This window comes from Hyla sarda, chromosome 5 (assembly GCF_029499605.1).
Source record: "Hyla sarda isolate aHylSar1 chromosome 5, aHylSar1.hap1, whole genome shotgun sequence".
In the NCBI taxonomy this organism is placed as follows: Eukaryota; Metazoa; Chordata; class Amphibia; order Anura; family Hylidae; genus Hyla; species Hyla sarda.
In genome coordinates, this window is record NC_079193.1 from 103,603,311 (window position 1) to 103,628,504 (window position 25,194).

Below are 25,194 nucleotides of genomic sequence, written 5' to 3' on the forward strand. Positions count from 1 at the left end.
ACCATTATACAGTGGTCTCCAAACTGTGGACCTCCAGATGTTGCAAAACTACAACTCCCAGCATGCCCAGACTGCCCAAGCATGCTGGAAGTTGTAGTTCGGCAACATCTGATCCTTCATGCTGGGAGTTGTAGTTTTGCAACAACTGGAGGCACACTAGTTGGGAAACATTGTCCGTTTCCTACCTCAGTGCCTCCAGCTGTTGCGATTGTTGCAAAACTATAACTCCCAGCATGCACTGGCAGACCATGCATGCTGGGAGTTGTAGTTTTGCAACAGCTGGAGGCACACTGGTTTGGAAACACTAAGTTTGGTTGCAAAACACTTGAAAGTTTATTACTTAACTTAGTGTTTCCAAACCAGCGTTCCTACAGCTGTTGCAAAACTACAACTCCCAGCATGCACGGACAGCCAAAGGGCATGCTCGGAGTTTGCAACAGCTGGATGTTTGCCCCCTCCCCCCAATGTGAATGTACAGGGTACACTCACATGGGCGGAGGTTTACAGTGAGTGCTGCAAGTTTGAGATGGCGCAAATTTTGCGCTGCAGCTCAAACTTCCAGCGGCAAACTTGCTGTGAACCTCTGCCCATGTGACTGTACCCTAAAAACACTACACTGCACTAACACTAACCTAAAATAAAAAGTAAAAAACACTACATATACACATACCCCTACACAGCCCCCCTCCCCCCAAAAAATGAAAAACGTCTGGTACGCTACTGTTTCCAAAACGGAGCCTCCAGCTGTTGCAAAATAATAACTCCCAGTATTGCCGGACAGCCATTGACTGTCCAGGCATGCTGGGAGTTTTGCAACAGCTGGAGGCACCCTGTTTGGGAATCATTGGCATAGAATACCCCTATGCAAATCCCTAATTCAGGCCTCAAATGCGCATGGCGCTCTCTCACTTTGGAGCCCTGTCGTATTTCAGGGCAACAGTTTTGGGACACATATGGGGTATCGCCGTACTCGGGAGAAATTGCCTTACAAATTTTGGGGGGCTTTTTCTTCTTTAACCCCTTATGAAAAGGTGAAGTTGGGGTCTACACCAGCATGTTAGTGTAAAAAATTAATTTTTTACACTGACATGCTGGTGTTGCCCTATACTTTTCATTTTCACAAGAGGTAAAAGGGAAAAAAGACCCCCAAAATTTGTAACGCAATTTCTCCCGACTACGGAGATACCCCATATGTGGGCGCAAAGTGCTCTGGGGGCGCACAACAAGGCCCAGAAGGGAGAGTGCGCCATGTACATTTGAGGCGATTTGCACAGGGGTGGCTGATTGTTACAGCAGTTCTGACAAACGCAAAACAATAAATATCCATGTGTGACCACATTTTGGAAACTACACCCCTCACGGAATTTAATAAGGGGTGCAGTGAGCATTTACACCCCACTGGTGTATGACAGATTTTTGGAACAGTGGACTGTGAAAATGAAAAATAAATTTTTTGATTTGCACAGTCCACTGTTTCAAATATCGGTCAAACGCCAGTGGGGTGTAAATGCTCACTGCACCCCTTATTAAATTCCATGAGGGGTATAGTTTCCAAAATGGGGTCACATGTGGGGGGGGTCCACTGTTCTGGCACCATAGGGGCTTCCTAAATGGGACATGCCCCCCAAAAACCCTTTCAGAAAAACTCACTCTCCAAAATCCCATTGTCGCTCCTTCCCTTCTGAGCCCTCTACTGCGCCCGCCGAACACTTTACATACGCATATGAGGTATTTCCTTACTCGAGAGAAATTGGGTTACAAATTTTAGGGTGATTTCTCTCCTTTTACCCCTTGTAAATATTCAAAAATTGGGTCTACAAGAAAATGCGAGTGTAAAAAATGAAGATTTAGAATTTTCTCCTTCACTTTGCTGCTATTCCTGTGAAACACCTAAAGGGTTAAAAAACTTACTGAATGTCATTTTGAATACTTTGGGGGGTGCAGTTTTTATAATGGGGTCATTTATGGGGTATTTCTAATATGAAGACCCTTAAAATCCACTTCCAACCTGAACTGGGCCCTGAAAAATTACGATTTTGAAAATCTTGAGAAAAATTTGAAAATTGCTGCGGAACTTTGAAGCCCTCTGGTGTCTTCCAAAAGTAAAAACTTGTCAATTTTTTTATGCAAACACAAAGTAGACATATTGTATATGTGAATCAATATGTAATTTATTTGGAATATCCATTTTCCTTTCAAGCAGAGACTTTCAAAATTAGAAAAATGCTAAATTTTCAAAATTTTCATGAAATTTTTTGATTTTTTACCAAGAAAGGATACAAATATCAGTGAAATTTTACCAATAACATAAAGTAGAATATGTCACGAAAAAACAATCTCGGAATCAGAATGATAAGTAAAAGCATTCCAAATTTATTAATGTTTAAAGTGACAGTGGTCAGATTTTCAAAAAATGCCCAGGTCATGAAGGTGAAAATGGGCTGGGTCATGAAGGGGTTAATATTTGGTTGCACACACTTTGGAAAATATAACTGAAATCACTTGCTTCCTTTACCATCAAAAAGCTTCTTACACCTCTCAGCTGGAATGTTTGACCACTCTTCCTTTGCAAACTGCTCCAGGTCTCTCTTATTGGAAGGGCGCCTTTTCCCAACACAAATTTTAAGATCTCTCCACAGGTGTTCAATGGGATTTAGATCTCTCCAGAGCTTTGTTGCCATCCATTTCTGGGTGCTTTTTGACGTATGTTTGGGGTCATTGTTCTGCTGGAAGACCATAGATCTCGGAAGCAAACCCAGCATTCTGACACTTGGCTGTACAGTACGACCCAAAATGCATTGGTAATCCTCAGATTTCATGATGCCTTGCACACATTCAATGCACCCAGTGCCAGAGGCAGCAAAATAACCTCAAAACATCATTGAACCTCCACCATATTTCACTGCAGGTACTGTGTTCTTTTCTTTGTAGGCCTCATTCCATTTTTGTTAAACAGTAGAATGATGCGCTTTACCAAAAAACTCTATCTTGGTCTCATCTGTCCACAAGACGTTTTCCCAGAAGGATATTGGCTTACTCAAGTTCATTTTGGCAAAATGTAGTCTTGCTTTTTGATGTCTCTGTGTCAGCACTGGGGTCATACTGGGTCTCCTGCCATAGCGTATTATTTCATTTAAATGTCGACAGATAGTTCGCGCTGACACTAAGGGTGCGTTCACACGGAGTAAATGAAGAGTAATTCACGCAGAAAAATTTACGGGCGGAAAAAATAAAAAACAAAACTTTGCACGCAATTCGCGCGCAAATTGCGCAGAATTGCATGCGGACATGGGGGATAAAGAAGTGAAGTGTTTTTCAGCCATTTCTGTGCAAATTGCGCACAAATTGTGCGCAAATTGCCTGCAAATTCCGCAAGAAAACTATGTCGGGCGGAATTTTTTTTTACCATTGACTTCAATTGATTTCTGCTAGCGGATTCCGCTTGAAGAATGAACATGTTCTTTCTTCAAGCGGAACAGAATTCAGTGTCGGAATTCTGCTAGCAGAATTTCCACAGTGTGAACAGGCCAGCAGAAATAACATTAAAGTCAATGGGCAGAGGAGATGTGCATTAGCTTGTAGCGGAGAATTCAAGAGGAATTACTCGAGTAAATTCCTCTTGAATTACTCCGTGTGAATGCACCCTAATGCTTCCTGAGCCTGCAGGACATCTTGAATATATTTGGAACTTGTTTGGGGCTGCTTATTCACCATCCAGACTATCCTGTGTTGACAACTTTCATCAATTTTTATCTTCCGTCCACGCCCAGGGAGATTAACTACAGTGCCATGGGTTGCAAACTTTTTGATAATGTTGCACACTGTGGACAAAGGCAAATCTAGATATCTGGAGATGGACTTGTAACCTTGAGATTGTTGTGACAATTTTGGTTCTCAAGTCCTCAGACAGTTCTGTTCTCCTCTTTCTGTTGTCCATGCTTAGTGGGGCATACACAGACACACAATGCAAAGACTAAGTGAACTTCTCTCCTTTTTATCTGCTTTCAGGTGTGCTTTTTTATATAGCCCACACCTGTTACTCGCCCCAGGTGAGTTTAAAGGAGCATCACATGCTTGAAACAATCTTATTTTCCCACAATTTTGAAAGGGTGCCAATATTTTTGTCCAGCCCATTTTTGGAGTTTTGTGTGACATTATGTCCAATTTGCTTTTTTCCTCCCTTTTTTGGTTTAGTTACAATACACACAAAGGGAATAAAGTGTATAGCAAAACATGTGTTACTGCAATCCTTTTCTGAGAAATACTTCAGGGGTGCCAACATTTACGGCCATGACTGTATTATATATATATATATATATATATATATATATATATATATATATATACATATATAAGCCCCCTCCCCTAATATAATTTAAATCACCCCCTTTTCCCATTCACAAATAAAAAGAAAATGAAATTAAAAAAACAAACATGCATATTTAGTATTGCTGCATGAGGAAATGTCCGAACTATTAAAATATAATAATGACCCTGTGCGGTAAATAACATAAACGTAACAAAAATATAAATAAATACCAAAACTGCTGATTTTCGGTCCCATCACATCAAAAAGATGAAATAAAAAGTAATTAAAGGGGTATTCTGGCTTTATACATCTTATCCCCTATACAAAGGATAGGGGATAAAATGTATGATCGAAGGGGTCCCACCACTGGGGCCCCCCGCAATCTCTGTGCAGCCCCCTCCGAGACGGGGACGTGATGTCATGGCCACGCTCCCTAGTGACGTCATGCCATTCATGTCTATGGGAGGAGGCATAACAGCCATCACGTCCCCTCCCTTAGACATGAATGGAGGAGGCGTGGCTTGTCTTCACTAGGGGATGTGGCTATGACGTCACGTCATCGTCTCAGAGGCAGAGTCCAGCACAGAATGTCGGGGGCTGCGCCAAGATTGCATGGGTCCCCATTGGTGGGACCCCTGCGATCATACTTCTTATCCCCTATCCTTTGGATGTATAAAGCTGGAATACCCCTTTAAAAGGTTTTATATATATATATATATATATATATATATATATATATATATATAAAAGCAAAAGTAATGATACAAAATATAGATCATGACCCAAAACACAAGCGTATTATTTTTAGTAGTACATCAATAGAAAAGCTATGTAAATAAAGGTATTGTTTTAATCGTATTGACCTAGAGAATAAGGCTTTCCGAGTTTTTTCTAGAAATTGCTGCAAGCTGCATTTCTCAGTCCGAAACAAATCTTGTATAGGCTCAGAAAATTAGCCTATACGTACATTTTATGATAAAAGGAGTCATTTTAAAGTACAATTGGTCATGCAAAAAAATAAGCCCTCTGTGGTCTGTGGACGAAAAAAAGAGTTATGGCTACTAAAATGCAAGGAGGAAAAAAAGAAATTGCTAAAATGAAAATTGGTCGAGTATTTAAAGGGGAACTTCGCTACTACACATCTAATCCCCTATACACAGGATACCAGATAACATGTCTGATTGCGAGGGATCTGACCACTGGGACCCCCGTGATCTCCGGGTCGGCACCAAGGCATTCTGAAAATTTATGTTATGAATGCTAGGCTTCAGAGCAGCCATAGTCGACACGCCCCTTCATAGGAGAGACGGAGATACAGCGTTCGTGGGGAGATATATAACGTATTGGGCGTATTGACCACAGCTTTGTGCTGTGGTCCACAGTAATCTAGCAAGGAAATTGCTTAGTGCACGCAGATTAGCGATGAGCCGGGCAGGAGATTACAGGGGATCCCAGTGGTAAGACTCTCCGTGATCAGACACTTATCCCCTATGTTTGAATAGGGGATGAGATGTCTGGTACCTGAGTTCCCCTTTAAGACTAAAACCCACTGAGTCCTTAAAGGATTAAATATATTGGTCTGGTCATAACAGAATGCTAATAAATTTATATAAAAGCCTACCCTGGATCTCAATTTTCTTTCCCCACCAACATCATCATTCTAGGACAGAAGGTTTAATTCACCCCAATTCTTAATTAGGAAAATAACATTGTAACCCATGTGAAGACAGCAAAGGTATTGGAAAATGCCGGGATATGTAGGCGCGATCCGCATGAACATATGACAATATGGTTCTAGCAGTGTTCAGTTGCTTCTTTATTCAGCCAACAAATGCGTTTCGGGACACATGTCCCTTTCTCAGTGACACAATGGTTTGACAAACACAAGTAACATGTCCACTATTTAAAACTGATAAAAGGCGCACAAACTAATTCTGATTGACAGGTCGCCTAGTGTGAATGACGCTTCTACACAGGAAGCATATGTCATTGATCTGTATACAGAAACATAATATAGAAACATCGATAAAAAAAATAACGTTACAAAAGTGCACAAAGCAAGCTAATAAAATTCCATGTTTGTCTGTCTTCTTACTATGTAGCATCGGTACATTGCTATTCATTACGTATATGGTTGCTCTTAATAACCTCAGTGAATGGAGACTTCGTAATCTCTGTTTTCTTTGTTCTAATATGCAATGAACCTGTGTTTTTCTGCAGGAAAGGTTGGATAAAATAAAATATTTATAATGTTTCAATGTTACCTTGTACAGTATGTTGGAAGACCTCGGCTGCGGTCTGTCTGGAAGATAGTGGGGCACACGCAGTGAAAGCGCGAGGTCCGGGACTATGACAGTTCGTACAGGCTACGCGCAAGCGTGTTATGCTGCTACTGTGATGTGATACTCAGGGCATATGATGAAGCAATCTCTTAGAGGTAATGCATACTAATAGTATAGGGGATGGTATGGAGCGGTATAGGAATTCTGAGCAGTACTTGTAGCTAGAATGCAGTCTCACATCCTCCCATGTGTGGGACATAATATATAGGACTATATCCACGAAAACATGAAGGATGGGGATTCATAAAAATGTGATATGTAATGTAATTTCCATTGCTTCTGGAGAGTGACTATGACAGTTCGTACTGGCTGTGCACATGCGCATTATGTTGCGATAGCTGTGATGCGATATTCAGGGGTAGTGATGAAGCAATCTTATAAAGGTAATGTATAGTAATGGTATAGGGGATGATGTAGAGTGGTTTAGGAATTCTGGATGATAACTAATAGTTAGAATGCAGTCTCAAATTCTCTCATGTGTGGGCCACTGTATAAAAATGTGATGTGTAATGTAGTCTCCATTGCTTTTAGGAAGAGAAGGGGGGGGGGCAGATGGAGGTAGTATGCTATTATGAGGTTTAAATTATAGTAGGATGTTCAGGAATAATATCATTGTATGAGTTTCAGAAATTATTAGAATGGTGTAATGGGAGATATTATGTGTTGATTAATAGATAGCTGATATATGAAGGTAATAAATTAGGTCTGAATGGGTATGTGGACTGGTGGTGCATATATTGTTAAATAGTGTGAAAAGATAATGCAGAGTGATAGTGAAATGCAGAGTGTTCAAATAGGTAGGTCAGCTGGTATTAACTATACATTATCCAGACATTCATTCAATCCTGACGGGTATAAAGTATCCATCTTGTATATCCAGTAGGATTCGCGTTTGCAGAGTTCGCTGAAGCGATCATCCGTGTCAGCGGATATTTGTTCTATTGCGGTCACAGTGAAATCTTGGATCGTGCTATTATGTCTCACCATCGCATGTCGTGAAACACTGTGTTTTATAAATTGATGAGTGATATTATATCTGTGTCCATTTATCCTGCTTCTCAGCTGTTGTGTGGTGCGTCCAATGTACTGTTGTTGACAGGTACATTCTATTAAGTATATTACATATGCAGAACTGCAATCCATTCATGTTTTGATTTGGAAGGTTTCGCCGGTCTGTTTACTGGTAAAGGTGTTTGTATCATTTTTTATGTTATTACATAACTTGCAGGTTTTGTTACGGCATTTAAAGCATCCTTTGGGCAGAGATGTGACAGTTTTTTTCTGTTGGATTTCCTTCTTTAGACGACTCTGGGCTACACAATTTTTTAAGGTTTTAGCCCTTCTATATAGGAACCCAGGTTTAGAGGGTAATACTTTTTTCAGGATTGGATCATGTTTCAGTATGCTCCAGTGATAAAGATCTGTCTGATGGTTTTGTAGCCAACTAAATAGTACATTATAAAATTGTATTTATATTCAACAGTTTTTTTCTTCTTTTCTTTCACTTCAGTTGGTTCTGCTGTGCGGGATGTTAGTGCTCTTGTATATGCTGAGTCTACAATTGGTTTTGTGTACCCTTTCTCAGCCAACCTCTTCTTTATCTACTTTATCTACTTTGCGTTTTAAAATTCGTAGTTTTTGTACAGTTGCAGCTCACTCTGTGGGATTGGCCGTATGGAACACTCTTCTTCCACTTTTGTTCTTCTGTTCCATCCCAGATGAACAGAAGGTCGTCAATGTATCTTTTATATAAGACAATGCACTGACTCCAAGGATGGGTATTGTAGACATGTTCCTTTTCAAATGCCCCCATATATAAATTACCGAAGGCCGAAGCGAATTGCATGCCCATCGCAGTCCTGGTGGCCCGCAAGTAGATTTTCTGTTCGAAATTGAAATAATTATAGGACAGAATTAATGTGATGCTATTGATAATAAAATCATCTTGTTCTATTGGCATTGAGGTGTTGGTGGTAAGAACGGATGAGATCACTTTGATTCCAAGTTGGTGCGGGATGTTCAAGTAGAGTGCAAATATGTCATGTGTTTCGCATTTGTAGCTGGATTTCCAGATGAGGGATTAAAGCAATTCTATGAGGGTAGGTGTATCCTTAAGGTAAGATGAAAGCTGTACAACATATTTCTGCAGGAGTATGTTGACATAATGGAAATTCCTTTGTACTATTGTTGTTTTTTTGGACCAATTAGAGTGTCAGCACTCAAAATGGTGTTGGCAGTCTTTTCTTGACCTTGAGGGTTCTTCTTAGTTCTGTTGGGGGTCACTGTAGCTCTGTTGTTGTTATTGGGTATTTTGAATGTACTGTCATGAAGAATCGTCCATTCTGGGATCTGGCTGACCCTCTCTCATTTTTCCTTCCTGGAGCGGTCTCTTTATTTGTAGGTACTATAGGTAGCTGTTTGCCTGTGACAGGGATTTCTGATTTCTCTTTCCTCCAGTATTTGACATTATCAGTGAGATAATAATTTTTGTCCCTGTTTAGTTTCTGAGTCTTTTTCCCCAGTGTGTCCTTTTCCAGATCCATCTGGATAAAGTCATGGCTATTTTTGTAGTTGTTCAATACTGCAGTTGCCTGTGCAATCCTATCATCCAGGGAGACACACAGTTCCCCACATTCTACCCCACACACCATAAAGGGGAGTTTGTAAAAACTGTTTATGCCCTAGTGGCAGGGGAATTTCGTAACATTAACAACAACAGTCGTTACAAACGAAATCTCACAATAACTCAAGAAAAAGCTATGAAGGGGCTGGCAGAAAACACAAAAATTGTTATAAGAAGTACAGACAAGGGGAAGGGATAGTCATCCAGGATCATTCTGTGTATATAGCTAAAGCACTCAAAATCATATCCGACCAAGACTACTACATCCAACTACCCACTGATCCTACTGACAGTTATATGTGTGAATGCAACACTCTTATTGATCATGCATTCGATTTGGGAGTCCTGAACAAGGATGAATGCAACCCAAGAATACCGACATTTTATCATTTATCCAAGATTCATAAAGATCCCGTCAATCCCCCTGGCCGTCCAATTATTTTCGGAATCAATTCAATTACCATCAATCTCTCAAATGATGTCGACATACTCCTGCAGAAATACATTGTACAATTTTCATCTTACCTTAAGGATACACCTATCCTCATAGAATTGCCTAAACCCCTCATCTGGAAATCCACCTACAAATGGGCAACACTTGACGTATCTGCCCTCTACTCGAACATCCCGAACAAATGTGGAATGGAAGAGATCTCATCCGTTCTTACCACCGACACCTCCATGCCAATAAAACAAAAGGATTTTATTATCAATAGCATGACATTCATTCTTTACCATAAGAATTTCAATTTCGAAAAGAAAATCTACTTGCAGGCCACCGGGACCGTGATGGGCATGCGATTCGCTCCAGCCTTCGCTAATTTATATATAGGGCATTTGAAAATGAACATGTCTACAATAACCATCCTTGGAGTCAATGCATTGTCTTATACAAAAGAAACATTGATGGCCTTCTGTTCATCTGGGATGGAACAGAAGAACAATTTACCGTCTTCACAGATTACCTAAATACTAACAACTGGAATCTGACACTGACTGGGAAATGCAGAGGACAGAATCGAATACTTGGACCTGGAGCTCACCTCAGAAGACAAATCGATTATCAATAGAACGTACTTTAACCCCTTAAGGACGCAGGACGTAAATGTACGTCCTGGTGAGGTGGTACTTAACGCACCAGGACGTACATTTACGTCCTAAGCATAACCGCGGGCATCGGAGCGATGCCCGTGTCATGCGCGGCTGATCCCGGCTGCTGATCGCAGCCAGGGACCCGCCGGCAATGGCCGACGCCCGCGATCTCGCGGGCGTCCGCCATTAACCCCTCAGGTGCCGGGATCAATACAGATCCCGGCATCTGCGGCAGTTCGCGATTAAAATGAACGATCGGATCGCCCGCAGCGCTGCTGCGGGGATCCGATCATTCATAACGCCGCACGGAGGTCCCCTCTCCTTCCTCCGTGCGGCTCCCGGCGTCTCCTGCTCTGGTCTGTGATCGAGCAGACCAGAGCAGGAGATGACCGATAATACTGATCTGTTCTATGTCCTATACATAGAACAGATCAGTATTAGCAATCATGGTATTGCTATGAATAGTCCCCTATGGGGACTATTCAAGTGTAAAAAAAAATGTAAAAAAATGTAAAAGTAAAAGTAAAAAAAAGTGAAAAATCCCCTCCCCCAATAAAAAAGTAAAACGTCCGTTTTTTCCTATTTTACCCCCAAAAAGCGTAAAAAACATTTTTTATAGACATATTTGGTATCGCCGCGTGCGTAAATGTCCGAATTATTAAAATAAAATGTTAATGATCCCGTACGGTGAACGGCGTGAACGAAAAAAAATTTAAAAAGTCCAAAATTCCTACTTTTTTAATACATTTTATTAAAAAAAAATTATAAAAAATGTATTAAAAGTTTTTTATATGCAAATGTGGTATCAAAAAAAAGTACAGATCATGGCGCAAAAAAATGAGCCCCCATACCGCCGCTTATACGGAAAAATAAAAAAGTTATAGGTCATCAAAATAAAGGGATTATAAACGTACTAATTTGGTTAAAAAGTTTGTGATTTTTTTAAGCGCAACAATAATATAAAAGTATATAATAATGGGTATCATTTTAATCGTATTGACCCCCAGAATAAAGAACACATGTCATTTTTACCAGAAATTGTACGGCGTGAAAACAAAACCTTCCAAAATTAGCAAAATTGCGTTTTTCGTTTTAATTTCCCCACAAAAATAGTGTTTTTTGGTTGCGCCATACATTTTATGATATAATGAGTGATGTCATTACAAAGGACAACTGGTCGCGCAAAAAATAAGCCCTCATACTAGTCTGTGGATGAAAATATAAAAGAGTTATGATTTTTAGAAGGCGAGGAGGAAAAAATGAAAACGTAAAAATTAAATTGTCTGAGTCCTTAAGGCCAAAATGGGCTGAGTCCTTAAGGGGTTAAGACTGTAGACTGCAACAGTCTGTTAGACTTCAACAGCTGCCACTTCCAAAAGTGGAAGAAGAGTGTTCCATACGGCCAATTCCACAGAGTGAGCCGCAACTGTACAAAAACTATGATGTAGAATTATAAAGAAGAGGTTGGCTGAGAAAGGGTACCCAAACCTATTGTAGACTCAAGCATATACAAGAGCACTAACATCCCGCACAGCAGATCCAACTGAAGTGAAAGAGAAAAAGGAAAAAACTGTTGAATATAAATACAATTTTATAACTGAATATTCAGTTGGCTACAAAACCATCATACAGATCTTTAACACCCACTGGAGCATACTGAAACATGATCCAATCCTGAAAAAAGCATTACCCTCTAAACCTGGTTCCCATATAGAAGGGCTAAAATAATAAAAAATTGTGTAGCCCAGAGTCGTCTAAAGAAGGAAATCCAACAGCAAAAAACAGTCACCTCTCTGCCCAAAGGATGCTTTAAATGCCGTAAAAAAAAAACCTGCAAGTTATGTAATAACATAAAAAATGATATAAACACCTTTTCCAGTAAACAGACCGGCGAAACCTTCCAAATCAAAACAAGAATGGATTGAAGTTCTGCATATGTAATGGAATAGAATGTACCTGTCAACTACAGTACATTGGATGCACCACGCAACAGCTGAGAAGCAGGATAAATGGACACAGATATAATATCACTCATCAATTTATAAAACATAGTGTTTCGCGACATACGATGGAGAGACATAATAGCAGGATCCAATATTTCATTGTGACCGCAATAGAACAAATATCTGCTGACACAGATGATCGCTTCAGCAACCTCTGCAAACGCGAATCCTATTGGATATACAAGATGGATACTTTATACCTTTCAGGATTGAATGAATGTCTGGATAATGTATAGCCAATACCAGCTGACCTACCTATTTGAGCACACTGCATTTCCCTCTGCATTATCTTTTCACACCTCAAAACAATATTTAACAATATATGCACCATCAGTCCACATTCAGACCTAATTTATTTCCTTCAAATATCAGCTGTCTATTAATCAACACATAATATCTCCCATTACACCATACTAATCATTTCTGAACCTCATACAATAATATTATTCCTGAACATCCTACTATAATTAAAACCTCATAATTGCATACTACCTCCATCTGCCCCCTCCCTCCCCCCCTCTTTCCCTTCCTAAAAGCAATGGAGACTATGTTACACATCACATTTTTATTCAATGCCCCACACATGAGAGAATGTGAGACCGCATTCTAAGTATCAGTTATTGTCCAGAATTTCTATACCACTCTACATCATCCCCTATACCATTATTATACATTACCTTTATGAGATTGCTTCATCACTACCCCGCATCACAGCTATCGCAACATAATGTGCCTGCGCACAGGCAGTACAAACTGTCATAGTAACTCTCCAGAAGCAACCCGCTTTCTCAGGCGATGCTCTAGGTGTGCTGAATGTCTGTGGAGGAAAACTAAGACTTCTTCAGACTATCTGCACTATAAATTCATGTTTAAATCCTATTACTCCGCTATTCATCTCGCCAAACAAACATATTTTACCTCCCTCATCTCCTCTCTGTCTAACAACCCAAAACGCCTTTTTGACAAGTTCAACTCTCTCCTTCGGCCTAAAGTACAGACCCCAATCACTGATCTCTGTGCTGAAGACCTGGCCAAATACTTCAAAACTAAAATCGATGACATTCATGATTAAATCCTCTCCCAGACCCCTAAAAGTTCTGATCCAATTCCCAGCCACATCTCCACTTCATCACTCTCAGGTTTTGAGCCTGTAACAGAGGATGAGGTTTCCAGGCTCCTCTCCTCCGCCTGCCCCACTACCTGCTCTAGTGACCCCATGCTTTCACACCTCATCCGGTCTCTCTTTCCTGCTATCAGCTGTCACCTAACTAAAATCATTAACCTCTCCCTCTCTTCTGGGGTCTTTCCCTCCTCTTTCAAACACTCTATCATAACCCCACTATTGAAAAAAACATCTCTGAACCCATCCTGTGCAGCCAACTATCGACCCGTGTCAAATATCCCCTTTATCTCCAAACTCCTGGAACGCTTGGACTACTCCCGCCTTATCTGCTATCTCTCCGAGAACTCTCTCCTTGACCCCTTACAGTCTGGTTTCCGCTCCCTTCACTCCACAGAAACCGCCCTAACCAAAGTCACTAACAATCTTCTGACGGCCAAATCAAATGGCAATTTCTCTTTACTGATTCTCTTGGACCTCTCTGCGGCTTTTGACACTGTGGATCACCAGCTCCTCCTCAGTAGTCTCCGCTCCATCGGTCTCAAGGACTCTGCTCTCACCTGGTTTTCCTCCTATCTCTCTGACCGCTCCTTTAGCGTATTGTTTTCTGGCTCTACTTCTTCTCCTCTTCCAATTGACGTCGGGGTTCCCCAGGGATCGGTCCTGGGTCCTCTACTCTTTTCACTCTACACATCCCCCATTGGAAAAACAATAAGTAGATTTGGTTTCCAGTACCACCTCTATGCTGATGACACCCAACTCTATACCTCTTCCTCCAACATCACCCCTGCACTCCTACAGAATACCAGTGACTGTCTCTCTGCTGTCTCAGACATCATGTCCTCTTTATATCTGAAACTAAATCTTTCGAAAACAGAACTTCTTGTTTTTTCTCCATCAACTGATACTGTACCTAACCCTGACATTTCCATCTCGGTATGTGGTACTACCATAACTCCCGGGCAGCAGGCTCGCTGTCTTGGAGTTATACTTGACTCTGATCTGTCTTTCACTCCCCATATTCAGTCTCTTTCACGTTCTTGTCACCTGCATCTCAAAAACATTTCCAGAATCCGCCCGTTTCTCTCTACTGAAACTGCTAAAACTCTCATTATTGCTTTGATTCACTCCCACCTCGACTACTGTAACTCTTTACTAATAGGCCTTCCTTTCTCCAAACTCTCTCCTCTTCAGTCCAACCTTAATGCCGCAGCCAGGCTCATCTTCCTCTCCAGCCACTACACCGACGCCTCCTCTATGTGCCAGTCACTACACTGGTTACCAATTCAGTCCAGAATACAGCACAAAATCCTCAGTCTCACACACAAAGTTCTCCACAATGCTGCACCTCCCTACATCTCCTCGCTCATCTCCGTCTACCATCCTACACGTTCTCTCCAATCTGCTAATGATCTCACACTAACATCTTCTATAATCCAAACTTCTCACTCCCGTCTCCAAGACTTCACTCATGCTGCACCGGTTCTCTGGAATGCTATCCCTCAATCCCTCAGACTCAACAACAACATCCATAGTTTCAAATGTGGCCTGAAAACACATCTCTTCAGACAGGCCTATAACATTCTCTAACTGGCCTCAACATATCCTCAACATATCCCCACACCTCTTGTTTGAATAGTTATTGTGTAATATTATGTCTGATACTTGTCTTTGTTTGTACCCCATAATTGTAAGCGCTGCGGAATCTGTAGGCGCTATATAAATAAAATTATTTTTATTATTATTAATAATGGAAATTACATTACACATCACATTTTTGTGAATCCCCATCCTTCATGTTTTCGTCCTATATATTATGCCCCACACATGAGAGGATGTGAGACCGCATTCTAGGTACCAGTACCGCTCCATACCATGCCCTATAATATCAGTATGCATTACCTCTAAGTGATTGCTCCATCATAAACTCTGAGTATCATATCACGGCTATCGCAACATAACACGCATGCGCGTAGCCAGTACGAATTGTCATAGTCCCGGACCTCGTGGCTTCACTGCATGTGCACCACCCTCCTCCAGCACCCGTGACAGCCTGCGGCTGAGGTCCTCCAACATACTGTACAAGGTAACATTGAAACATTACAAATATTGTATCCAACCTTTCCTGCAGAAAAACGCAGGTTCAATTGCATATTAGAACAATGGAAATGGAGGTTACGGAGTCTCCATTCACCGAGGTTATTTAGGGCAACCATGTACGTAATGAATAGCAATGTACCAATGCTACATAGTAAGAAGACAGACAAACATGGAATTTTATTAGCTTGCTTTATTCAATTTTATCAGATGTAACATTATAATTTTATCAATGTTTCTATTTTATGTCTGTGTATACACGTCATTGAAATGCACTTCCTGTGTAGAAGCGTCTTTCATACTAAGCGGCCTGTCAATCAGAATTAGTTTGTGCGCCTTTTATCAGTTTTAAATAGTGAACATGTTACTTGTGTTTGTCAAGCCATTGTGTCATTGAGAAAGGGACGTGTGTACCGAAACGCGTTTGATGTTGGATGAATAAAGAAGCAACTGTACAACACTGGAACCGTATTGTCATATGTTCATGCGGCTCGCACCTACACATCCCGGCATTTTCCAATAGCTTTGCTATCTTCATATGAACCTTGATCAGCTGGGACTATCCAGGACCTGATTCCCAGGTGGCTGCACAGCATACTACATCTAAGGCGTTATAAAGTGGTTGTGTCTCTTTACACAACCCGGAGAGGTAAGCATAAAATCTCACCATCCTGCTATAACTTATCGGCTTATATATTGGTTTGGACGTACTGTCCCATGGAAGGCTCTGCTTTTTATTGTTTTTTCTATTAGTGTTGAAACCCATGTATTAGTTCTCTACCTGTTGTTTACATATGGTGATTCTAGAGAGCCCAGTGCAAGTCAATTGGGCAATAGAGCAGTGTCAACAACTGCAACTATACATGCACCCACCTACACACTGCAGTTACAATAAAATATTCCTTAGCAAATATTGATACTTACATGTCATATTGACCAACTTGTCAACATTAAATTCATCCTCTCCAGATGAAAGGTAAGTATTACATGTTGTCTGCATGTACTAAAAATAAAAATTGTTATTCAACAAATGTCCAGCAGATGGCACCCCAGCATTAAAATAAAAATAGTACTTGTGTAAATCTAAAGAAAAGTTTGGTCACTTCAAAACTTACATGTGTGAACTTAGATCAAGTTTATTTTGTACATGTTTAAAGTCACAAAATGCCTTTTTCTAATGTTGTTTTTTCTTTTTTCTTTTTAAACAAAAAGGCAACAACACCTGTGTGTCAAAATTTATTTGAATGAAATGCATAAACAGTAGATAAAAAAAAGTTCTCATTGCTTTTATTTCAGGTAGTTTGCTTCTCAAAGTCTGTCCTGTAAGCTGAATTAGTTGAACACCCTCAACTCTTAAGTGATGTGACAAGTTTAGACACAAATTTTTTTCACAATACATCATTGCAATGACAAAAGGGCACAGAATGGGTGATTAGTGGCATGAGAAAAGCTCCAAATTTAAAGAGGTTATCAAGAAATAGAAAAACAGAGCTACCGTATATACTCAAGTATAAGCCGAGTTTTTCAGCACGATTTTTCGTGCTGAAAACGCCCCCCTCGGCTTATACTCGAGTGAACTCTCCGCCTGTCAATCCCTTCTCAGTGGTCTTAAACCTGCGGACCTCCAGATGTTGCAAAACTACGACTCCCAGCATGCCCGGACAGCCATCGGCTGTCCGGGCATGCTGGGAGTGGTAGTTTTGAAACATCTGGAGGTCCGCAGGTTGAAGACCACTACGGCTTTCATCATCATCCAGACCCCCCTTTAGTTTTCTACTCACCTCCCCTCGGTGGGAAGGAAGGGTGAGCTGGTCCGGGCAATCTATGCTGTAGGGACCGTCCGGTGGGGAGGGTTAGTCGTTCCGGGCTGTCCATCTTCACCGGGAGGCCCTCTTCTCCACTCCGGGCTGGCCCCAGACTAGTGACGTTGCCTTGACGACGAAGAACAGGGACGTCCGTGCGCATGAACGTCCCTGTGCGTCGTCATCAAGGCAATGTCACCAGTCAGGAGCCGGCCAAGAGCGGAGAAGAGGGCCTCCCAGTGAAAATGGAAAGCCCGGAACGACTAACCCTCCCCACCAGACGGTGCCTGAAGCATAGATGGCCTGGACCAGCTCACCCTTCCTTCCCACCGAGGGGAGGTGGGTAGAAAACTAAAGGGGGGTCTGGATGATGACAAAGGCCACAGATGGCTGTCCAGGCACGCTGGGAGTTGTAGTTTTGCAACATCTGGAGGTTCGCAAGTTGAAGACCACTGATGAAGGGATTGACAGGCAGTGATGATGAAGGGGGGGGATGATGACGAGGGGGATGACAGGGTGATGATGACGGGGGGGGTTAATGACAGGGGTCTGGAAGATGACAGGGGGGATGATGACATGGGGGGATGATGTATTTCCCACCCTAGGCTTATAGTCGAGTCAATAACTTTTCCTGGGTTTTTGGGGTGAAATTAGAGGTCTCGGCTTATATTCGGGTCGGCTTATACTCGAGTATATACGGTACTTTTCCGAATAACAGCTCCAATACCTGTCCTTGAGTTGTGTGTGGTATTACAATTTGGCTCTATTCTCTTTACTGGAAACAGGCTTAAACAAGACAAACAAACCGGGGAAAGGTGTAGTGCTGTTTCTGGAATTTCTTGTATTCTAGAGAGCACTTTTTTTTTTTTTTTTTTAATTGTGCACCATTTATACTCCCGGGAATATCCCTTCAAATTATTAAAGGTGCACTCCACTGGAAAACATTTTTCTTTTAAATCAACTGGTGCCAGAAAGTTAAACAGATTTGTAAATTACTTCTATTCTATTAAAAAATCCCAATCCTTTCAGTATTTATCAGCTGCTATATACTACAGAGGAAGTTCTTTTCTTTTTGAATTTTCTTTCTGTCTGACCACAGTGCTTTCTGCTGACACCTCTGTCCATTTTAGGAATTGTCCAGAGCAGGAGCAAATCCCCACAGCAAACCTATTTTGCTATGGGCAGTTCCTGACACAGACAGAGGTATCAGCAGAGAGCATGTTGTCAGGCAGAAAGGACATTCGAAAAGAACTTCCTCTGTAGTTTACATTATCTAAAAAGTACTAGAAGGATTGGGATTTTTTAATAGAAGTAATTTACAAATCTGTTTAACTTTCTGGCACCAGTTGATTTAAAAGAAAATGCTCTCCAGTGGAGTACCCCTTTAAAGGGTTACTGTCATTAGTCTGACAGAGAAAATGTGATCATACAATGGATTTGGGTACCAACAGGCTAACACAGTCGTTAGCCCGTTACTGTCAGTAGTAAAAACTTTTGACACGTTGTCCACACACACATTAAAAGTTTTGAACGCATCGGGTCTCACTCGATAATTATCAGGAAGTAAGCGAAACCGCACTACTCACACCATGGTCAGCGAGCAGATCCGACCTTTCTTCTGTACGAGTTTATATGCAGACTTATACAGAGAAAAGGTTGGATCAGCCAGCTGGCCGGGGAGTAGGTGGCACACTGCCGTTCACTTGCACGGCTAATAAACTAGCCATCGTAGTGGGTCTCAGGAGTGAAACCCAGTGCATTCAAAACTTTTGACATGTGTGAGCAACATGTCAAAAGTTTTTACTAATAACAGTCATCTTTAAATGTGCACTGTCAGATATAAAAACTTTTTATATGTCGTACATCTTGGCAAAACATTAACCTTCCTAATATACTTCATAAGAAATTTTATTTCCTTTTTATATAAATCATGGCTTATAAAATCATGGCTTTGTCCAAGCTGAAGTAGAGGCATGGACAAACTCCAGTAAGTGAGGGGGCTAGCACTCATCTGTGCTCTCTCCCATCTGATAGTACTCCTCTGTGGACTCTCCTGTCTGATAGTACTCCTCTGTGCTCTCTCCTGTCTGATTGTACTCCTATGTGGTCACTACTATAGGATAGGACTCCTAAGTGCTCACTCCTGTCTGATAGGACTCCTCTGTGCGCTCTCCTGTCTGATAGCACTCCTCTGTGCTCACTCCTGTCTGATAGGACTCCTCTGTGCGCTCTCCTGTCTGATAGTACTCCTCTGTGCTCTCTCCTGACTCTTCTGTGTCTGATAGAACAGAGGAGTGCTATCAGACAGGAGAGAGCACAGAGGAGTACTATCAGACAGGAGAGAGCACAGAGGAGTACTACCAGACAGGAGAGAGCACAGAGATGTACTACCAGACAGGAGAGAGCACAGAGGAGTACTATCAGACAGCATTCCTCTGTGCTCTCTCCTGTCTGAGAGTACTACTTTGTGCTCTCTTCTGACTCTTCTGTGTCTCATAGAACAGAGGAGTGCTATCAGACAGGAGAGAGCACAGAGGAGTACTATCAGACAGGAGAGAGCACAGAGGAGTACTATCAGACAGGAGAGAGCACAGAGGAGTACTATCAGACAGGAAAGAGCACAGAGGAGTACTATCAGACAGGAGAGAGCACAGAGAAGTACTATCAGACAGGAGAGAGCACAGAGGTGTACTATCAGACAGGAAAGAGCACAGAGGAGTACTACCAGACAGGAGAGAGCACAGAGACGTACTACCAGACAGGAGAGAGCACAGAGGAGTACTATCAGACAGGAGAGAGCACAGAGGATTACTATCAGACAGGAGAGAGCACAGAGGAGTACTATCAGACAGGAGAGAGCACAGAGGTGTACTATCAGACAGGAGAGAGCACAGAGACGTACTACCAGACAGGAGAGAGCACAGAGACATACTACCAGACAGTAGAGAGCAAAGAGGAGTACTATCAGACAGGAGAGAGCACAAAGGAGTACTATCAGACAGGAGAGAGCACAGAGGAGTACTATCAGACAAGGGAGAGCACAGAGGAGTGCTAGCCCACCCTCACTTACTGAACTTTGTCCATGCCTGTGCTTCAGCTTGGACATAACCATGATTTTGTAAGCCATGATTTCTATAAAAAGGAAATAAAATTTTCTTATGAAGTATATTACAAAGGTTAATGTTTTGCCAAGATGTACAACATACAAAAAAGGTTTGAATCTGACAGTGCCCATTTAAATATACCCTTGTCGGAATACCCAGTGATTCCCATCCCCTTAATAGCAGATGTATGGTCTGCCTCTGGACGGTAACCCACTGATATAAACTTTCAAGGCTTGTGAAATTGCCGAACAGCAAATACCACATACCCACAAAAGAATTCAGATACATGTACATACTTTTAGGGTGAATTCACACAAAACAGATTTTGTTGCAGAAATTTTTGTGACAAATTCAGTTCCATTCGTCTGAATGAGGCTGTTTGACATCAAGCTCATAGATATCTGCAGGTTCCTTTTACATAAATGAGACAGCTGCAGAAATTTTTGCCACAAAATTAGTGATTTGAATTTTAAGCTGTAAAAAAAAAAAAACAAGTACCTGTGCAAGAATGTCAACTCCTTTAATTTGTTGAAGAACCCCCTATTTATAAAAAAAAATTAATAATAATACATTACATTTAATAATTAGAACAATAACAACAAATAAAAGAAAAATAGCTAGTATAAGGGTGGATTTATATGTGGTATAAGGCCCCGTTCCCTCTCGTCTGGCAGTCCGATTTAGTTTCTCTCTGGTGTAGTACTAAAATGCAGATTTCTAAAAGGGTTATCTGCCACTGTGTGAATTCATGCTGTGCAAAATCTGCAGAAGCAGCGGAAAATACGCTGCGTATCCCTCACTCACCATTCACACAGGGCTTTCCGGCGGCAGCCCTATGTGTGCAGTGAGTTTTGGAGGCGGGGCCGTGAATGTGACGCGCGGCTCCACCTCCAAAACTCACTACACACATATGGCTCCTGCCGGAAAGCCCTGTGTGAATGGTGAGCGAGGGATACGCAACATATTTCCTGCTGCTTCTGCAGATTTTGTGCAGCGTGAAATATGCTTCGTATACGCCAAGTGGGAACGTGCCCTTAATGTATCATTTAATTTGGTGCAAGAATAGGCATTTCAAAGCAAGGCTAAGAGAGGTCTGCCACGATTATATTTTATTCACTTGTATATAATTTTCCTTTCCCCAGTCCACACTTAAGTCAGGGAGGGTTATGTCCGTCAGGTAGGGACAGAATCATTGTTAGATTAGGTACTCACCTGTACCCTATTTCCCTTTCCCCCTCACTGTTTTTGGTGAAGTCATTATTTGTATACTATACACTTTTTTCAATTTTGTAATATCAATCTTAAATTATCGAAGTAAAGGTTAAGTTTTATTTTATAAAATACCTTATTGGTGTGTTCTTTATGTGATCTAATTTTAATTCAACTGGTGCTAGAAACAGATTTGTATATTACTTCTATTAAAAAATCTTCATTCTTCTAGTACTAAGCTTCTGTATGCTCCAGAAAAAAGTTATTTTCTTTTTGAATGTCTTTTCTGTCTGACCACAGTGCTCTCTGCTGACACCTCTGTCCATTTTAGGAACTTTTTGGAATAACAAAAACAGGGGACAACAACACCTTGTGTATTACCCAGGGTACCGGTGCCCCAGCAGGGACAGGACAAGGTCGTCTCTTCAAGATGGCTGCTCATCTGGTCAAGAAGATAATGCACACATCAACCTAATAATGGGGTATCGAAGATCCTCTGGAAACAAACTGCTGAGCCCAAGGTAGGAAATGGGAAGGAAGGAAACTTCTCCCATATAGGACGTGAAGAGTATAATGAAGAAAAAAAAAGAAAGAAAAAATACCTTTTCTGCAGGCACTGTTCTTGATTCCAGAGATATCAGACCGCATGCTGAAGTATGGTTAAAGTGCAATATAGCACTATCACATGTAAAAGGAAAATTACTTCTACCAGGCACTGCTGAGTGTGAATTGACTCCAAAGGAAAAGTCTAACGGTAGGACACCTGCTGCAGAATGTGGGATGAAGGGAGGTGCGGCTTCAGCACGGCATGTGCTAACAAACACAGTGGTAACTTTAATGGCAATAGAAGTAAGAAAGAATCGCACTCACCACAGCAATGATCCCAAGAATGACGTTCTTTATTCCAAAGAGCAGACAAAGCAGCAGAATATAGGAATAAGGCTATTCCAAAGTGCGGAGAGTGAGAGCAACCGCTCTTAGGACGCAGGTGCACACAGTAGGAGTGGCAACTAGTTTCGCGTCAGCCGACGCTTCGTCCGGCCAGGTGTATGCGTCTCCTCTCACAGGTAGTAACCATTTTACAGACAGAAAATACACATCATGTGAACAGTGTCTTAAAAAAACACAGTGCACAAAAAAGTGAAAAAATTTGATTAAAATAATTAAAACCAAAGTAGAATGAAAGAGAAAATACACATAAAATACAGATTCACAAAAAAGCAGAAAAGTAATTTTGTTCATTCAGCCCGAGAGGACCAGTAGCATCCAACTTAATAATCCATAATGCTTTTTGGCATAAAAGATAAGTATGGAGATCTACTCCCTCTGTGGCTGTTTCTATGCTCTCCAAGCATGCAAATTTAACTCCTTCGGTTATACCTCCATGATATTCAATCATATGAGCGATAAACCGTGGGGAACCTTTTTTAGTTTTTAACTAATAAAAATGTTCACGAATACCATAGAACAATTTTCTTTTAGTCTTTCCGACATAAAAAATTTGCAAGGACAAATGATGCAATAGATAATTAATGTAGACTGACAAGTGATAAATTGGTCAAGGAAGGTGTTCATGCCACCCAATACAAAGTTTCTCTTTGATATATTGTAATTGTAAAATTGCAATTTTTGCAAGGGAAATTTCCCTTCAGTAAACATCCCTTTAACCAAGTTGTATTTTTCTTTTGTAGCTTGCATTTACCTTTCTTTATAAAGTCACCGATAGTTCGGGATTTACGAAAAGTGATAATCAGCTTCTCCTTTGCAAATGCCCCCAAATCAGCATCCTGTTCGATCATGAACCAATTTTCTAGTATTACTTTTTTGATCATGTCGTTCATGGGGGAATTTGCAAAGGAGAAGACGAAACGGGAATCGGCTGAGTTTCTGGTTTGTTTCTTTTTATTACTATATCTAAGTAATTCCTCACAGGATTTTTTCGTTGCCCTAGTGAGAGCTTTGTCGAGAATAGTGGGAGGATACCCACGTTCGAGAAACCGAGCGGTGAGTGTTTTAGCTTCTTCAAGAAAATTATTGTTATCACTACTAGCTCGTTTTAATCTCAAGTATTGACTAAAAGGTATGTTATCTTTAATGTAATTGGGATGCGAGCTCTGATAGTGCAAGGAGTTAGTTTCTAAACGACTGTCTAAGAACTCAAGCGTTTTGCCACCAAAGTGGCTAGTAAAGAGCATATTAACAGTATTAATATTGTTTAGGAAAGTCACAAATTCATCAAAAGCGTCAGGTGTGCCCTCCCATACAATTAAGACGTCGTCGACATATCTCAAGTAATATTTAATACATTTAATGAAAGGATTAATTGAGGAAAAAATATACTCCTGTTCAAAAATAGAAAGAAACACATTTGCATAGGTGCATGATAGAGGTGTGCCCATGGCCGTGCCATGGGCCTGTCTGTACCAATGCTCCCCATGCAAAAAAGTGTTATTCTGTAAAACAAAATATAGGGATTCACTGACTAAATCGATGAGGTCACGAGACTTATTGGGGCCACGTAGGAAAGTAGACATCGAAAGCCTGCGGGTGTACAGGCTTTCGATGTCCAGAGATACCAATTGGAAGGAATCCTGCCAGTGAAAATCATTGAAGGCAGTAAGGAGTTCACTAGTGTCCTTTAATAAAGTGGGTATGCCTCTTAACAGGGGGAAATGAGCCACTCTAAGTAACTAGAAAGTGCTTCAGTCGGTGAAGCAATGCCAGCAATAATTGGCCTGCCGGTTGGATTAATCAGGTTTTTATGCACCTTGGGTAGAACATATATTTTGGCTGGCTTTAGATTAGGGATCGACCGACTATCGGTTTGGCCAATATTATCGGCCGATATTCATGATTTTGGACGTTATCGGTATAGGCAATTACCTTGCCAATAATCTGATAATGACCCTCCACCCCCCCCCCCCCCGCCTCCCGCACAGCCCCCCACCGCACCGCCCCCCCCGACCTCCCAGGCCTGAGACCGCCACTGCCCCATTGCCTCCCCCATCCCCGGTTTTATAATTACCTGTTCCCGGGGCCCGGGGTCCGCGATACTTCTAGCTCCTGCGGCGTCCTGTGTTACAGCGCAGGACGCCGCCGGAGCCAGAAGTAGTGCGGACCCCGGGAACAGGTAATTATAAAACCAGGGATAATGGGGCAGCAGTGGTGGTTGGACTAAGGACTGGCAGGGGGAGAGAAACGGGCGGCGGTCTCTGGCTAGAGGATAGGGGGCGGTTGGGTTGGACTTAGGAGGACCCCAGGACAGGCAGGGGGAGAGAAGCGGGTGGCAGCAGGCTCTGGCCCCGCAAAAGCCGCTGCAGTTCATTGAGTTAAAGGACCCGCTTTTAATCAATGATCTGCAGCCGCTTCTTCGGGGACAGGGGGGGGGGGTGGAGAAATAGCCGATAAGTTATACCAGAATATCGGTATAAGTTATCGGCTATCGGCCTGAAAGGCCACAGATTATCAGTATCAGCGCTAAAAAAATCGATAT

At 41.6% G+C, this 25,194-nt stretch overlaps 1 protein-coding gene across 8 annotated transcripts in view; it reads right to left on the reverse strand.

Annotated features, from left to right (window-relative positions):
- NEK10 (NIMA related kinase 10) overlaps positions 1–25,194 on the reverse strand; it is a 332,382-nt gene that overhangs the window by 224,602 nt on the left and 82,586 nt on the right. For 7 of the 8 annotated variants that reach the window (XM_056520053.1, XM_056520060.1, XM_056520055.1 and 4 more), the window contains exons 7-8: positions 20,991–21,032; positions 16,511–16,589 (exon numbers count right to left, since the gene is read on the reverse strand). In XM_056520053.1, the coding sequence (XP_056376028.1) occupies positions 16,511–16,589; positions 20,991–21,032 (121 nt within the window). Of the gene's footprint in view, positions 1–6,573; positions 6,696–16,510; positions 16,590–20,990; positions 21,033–25,194 lie in introns of those variants that run through there. The other variant, XM_056520057.1, reaches the window with a different exon arrangement.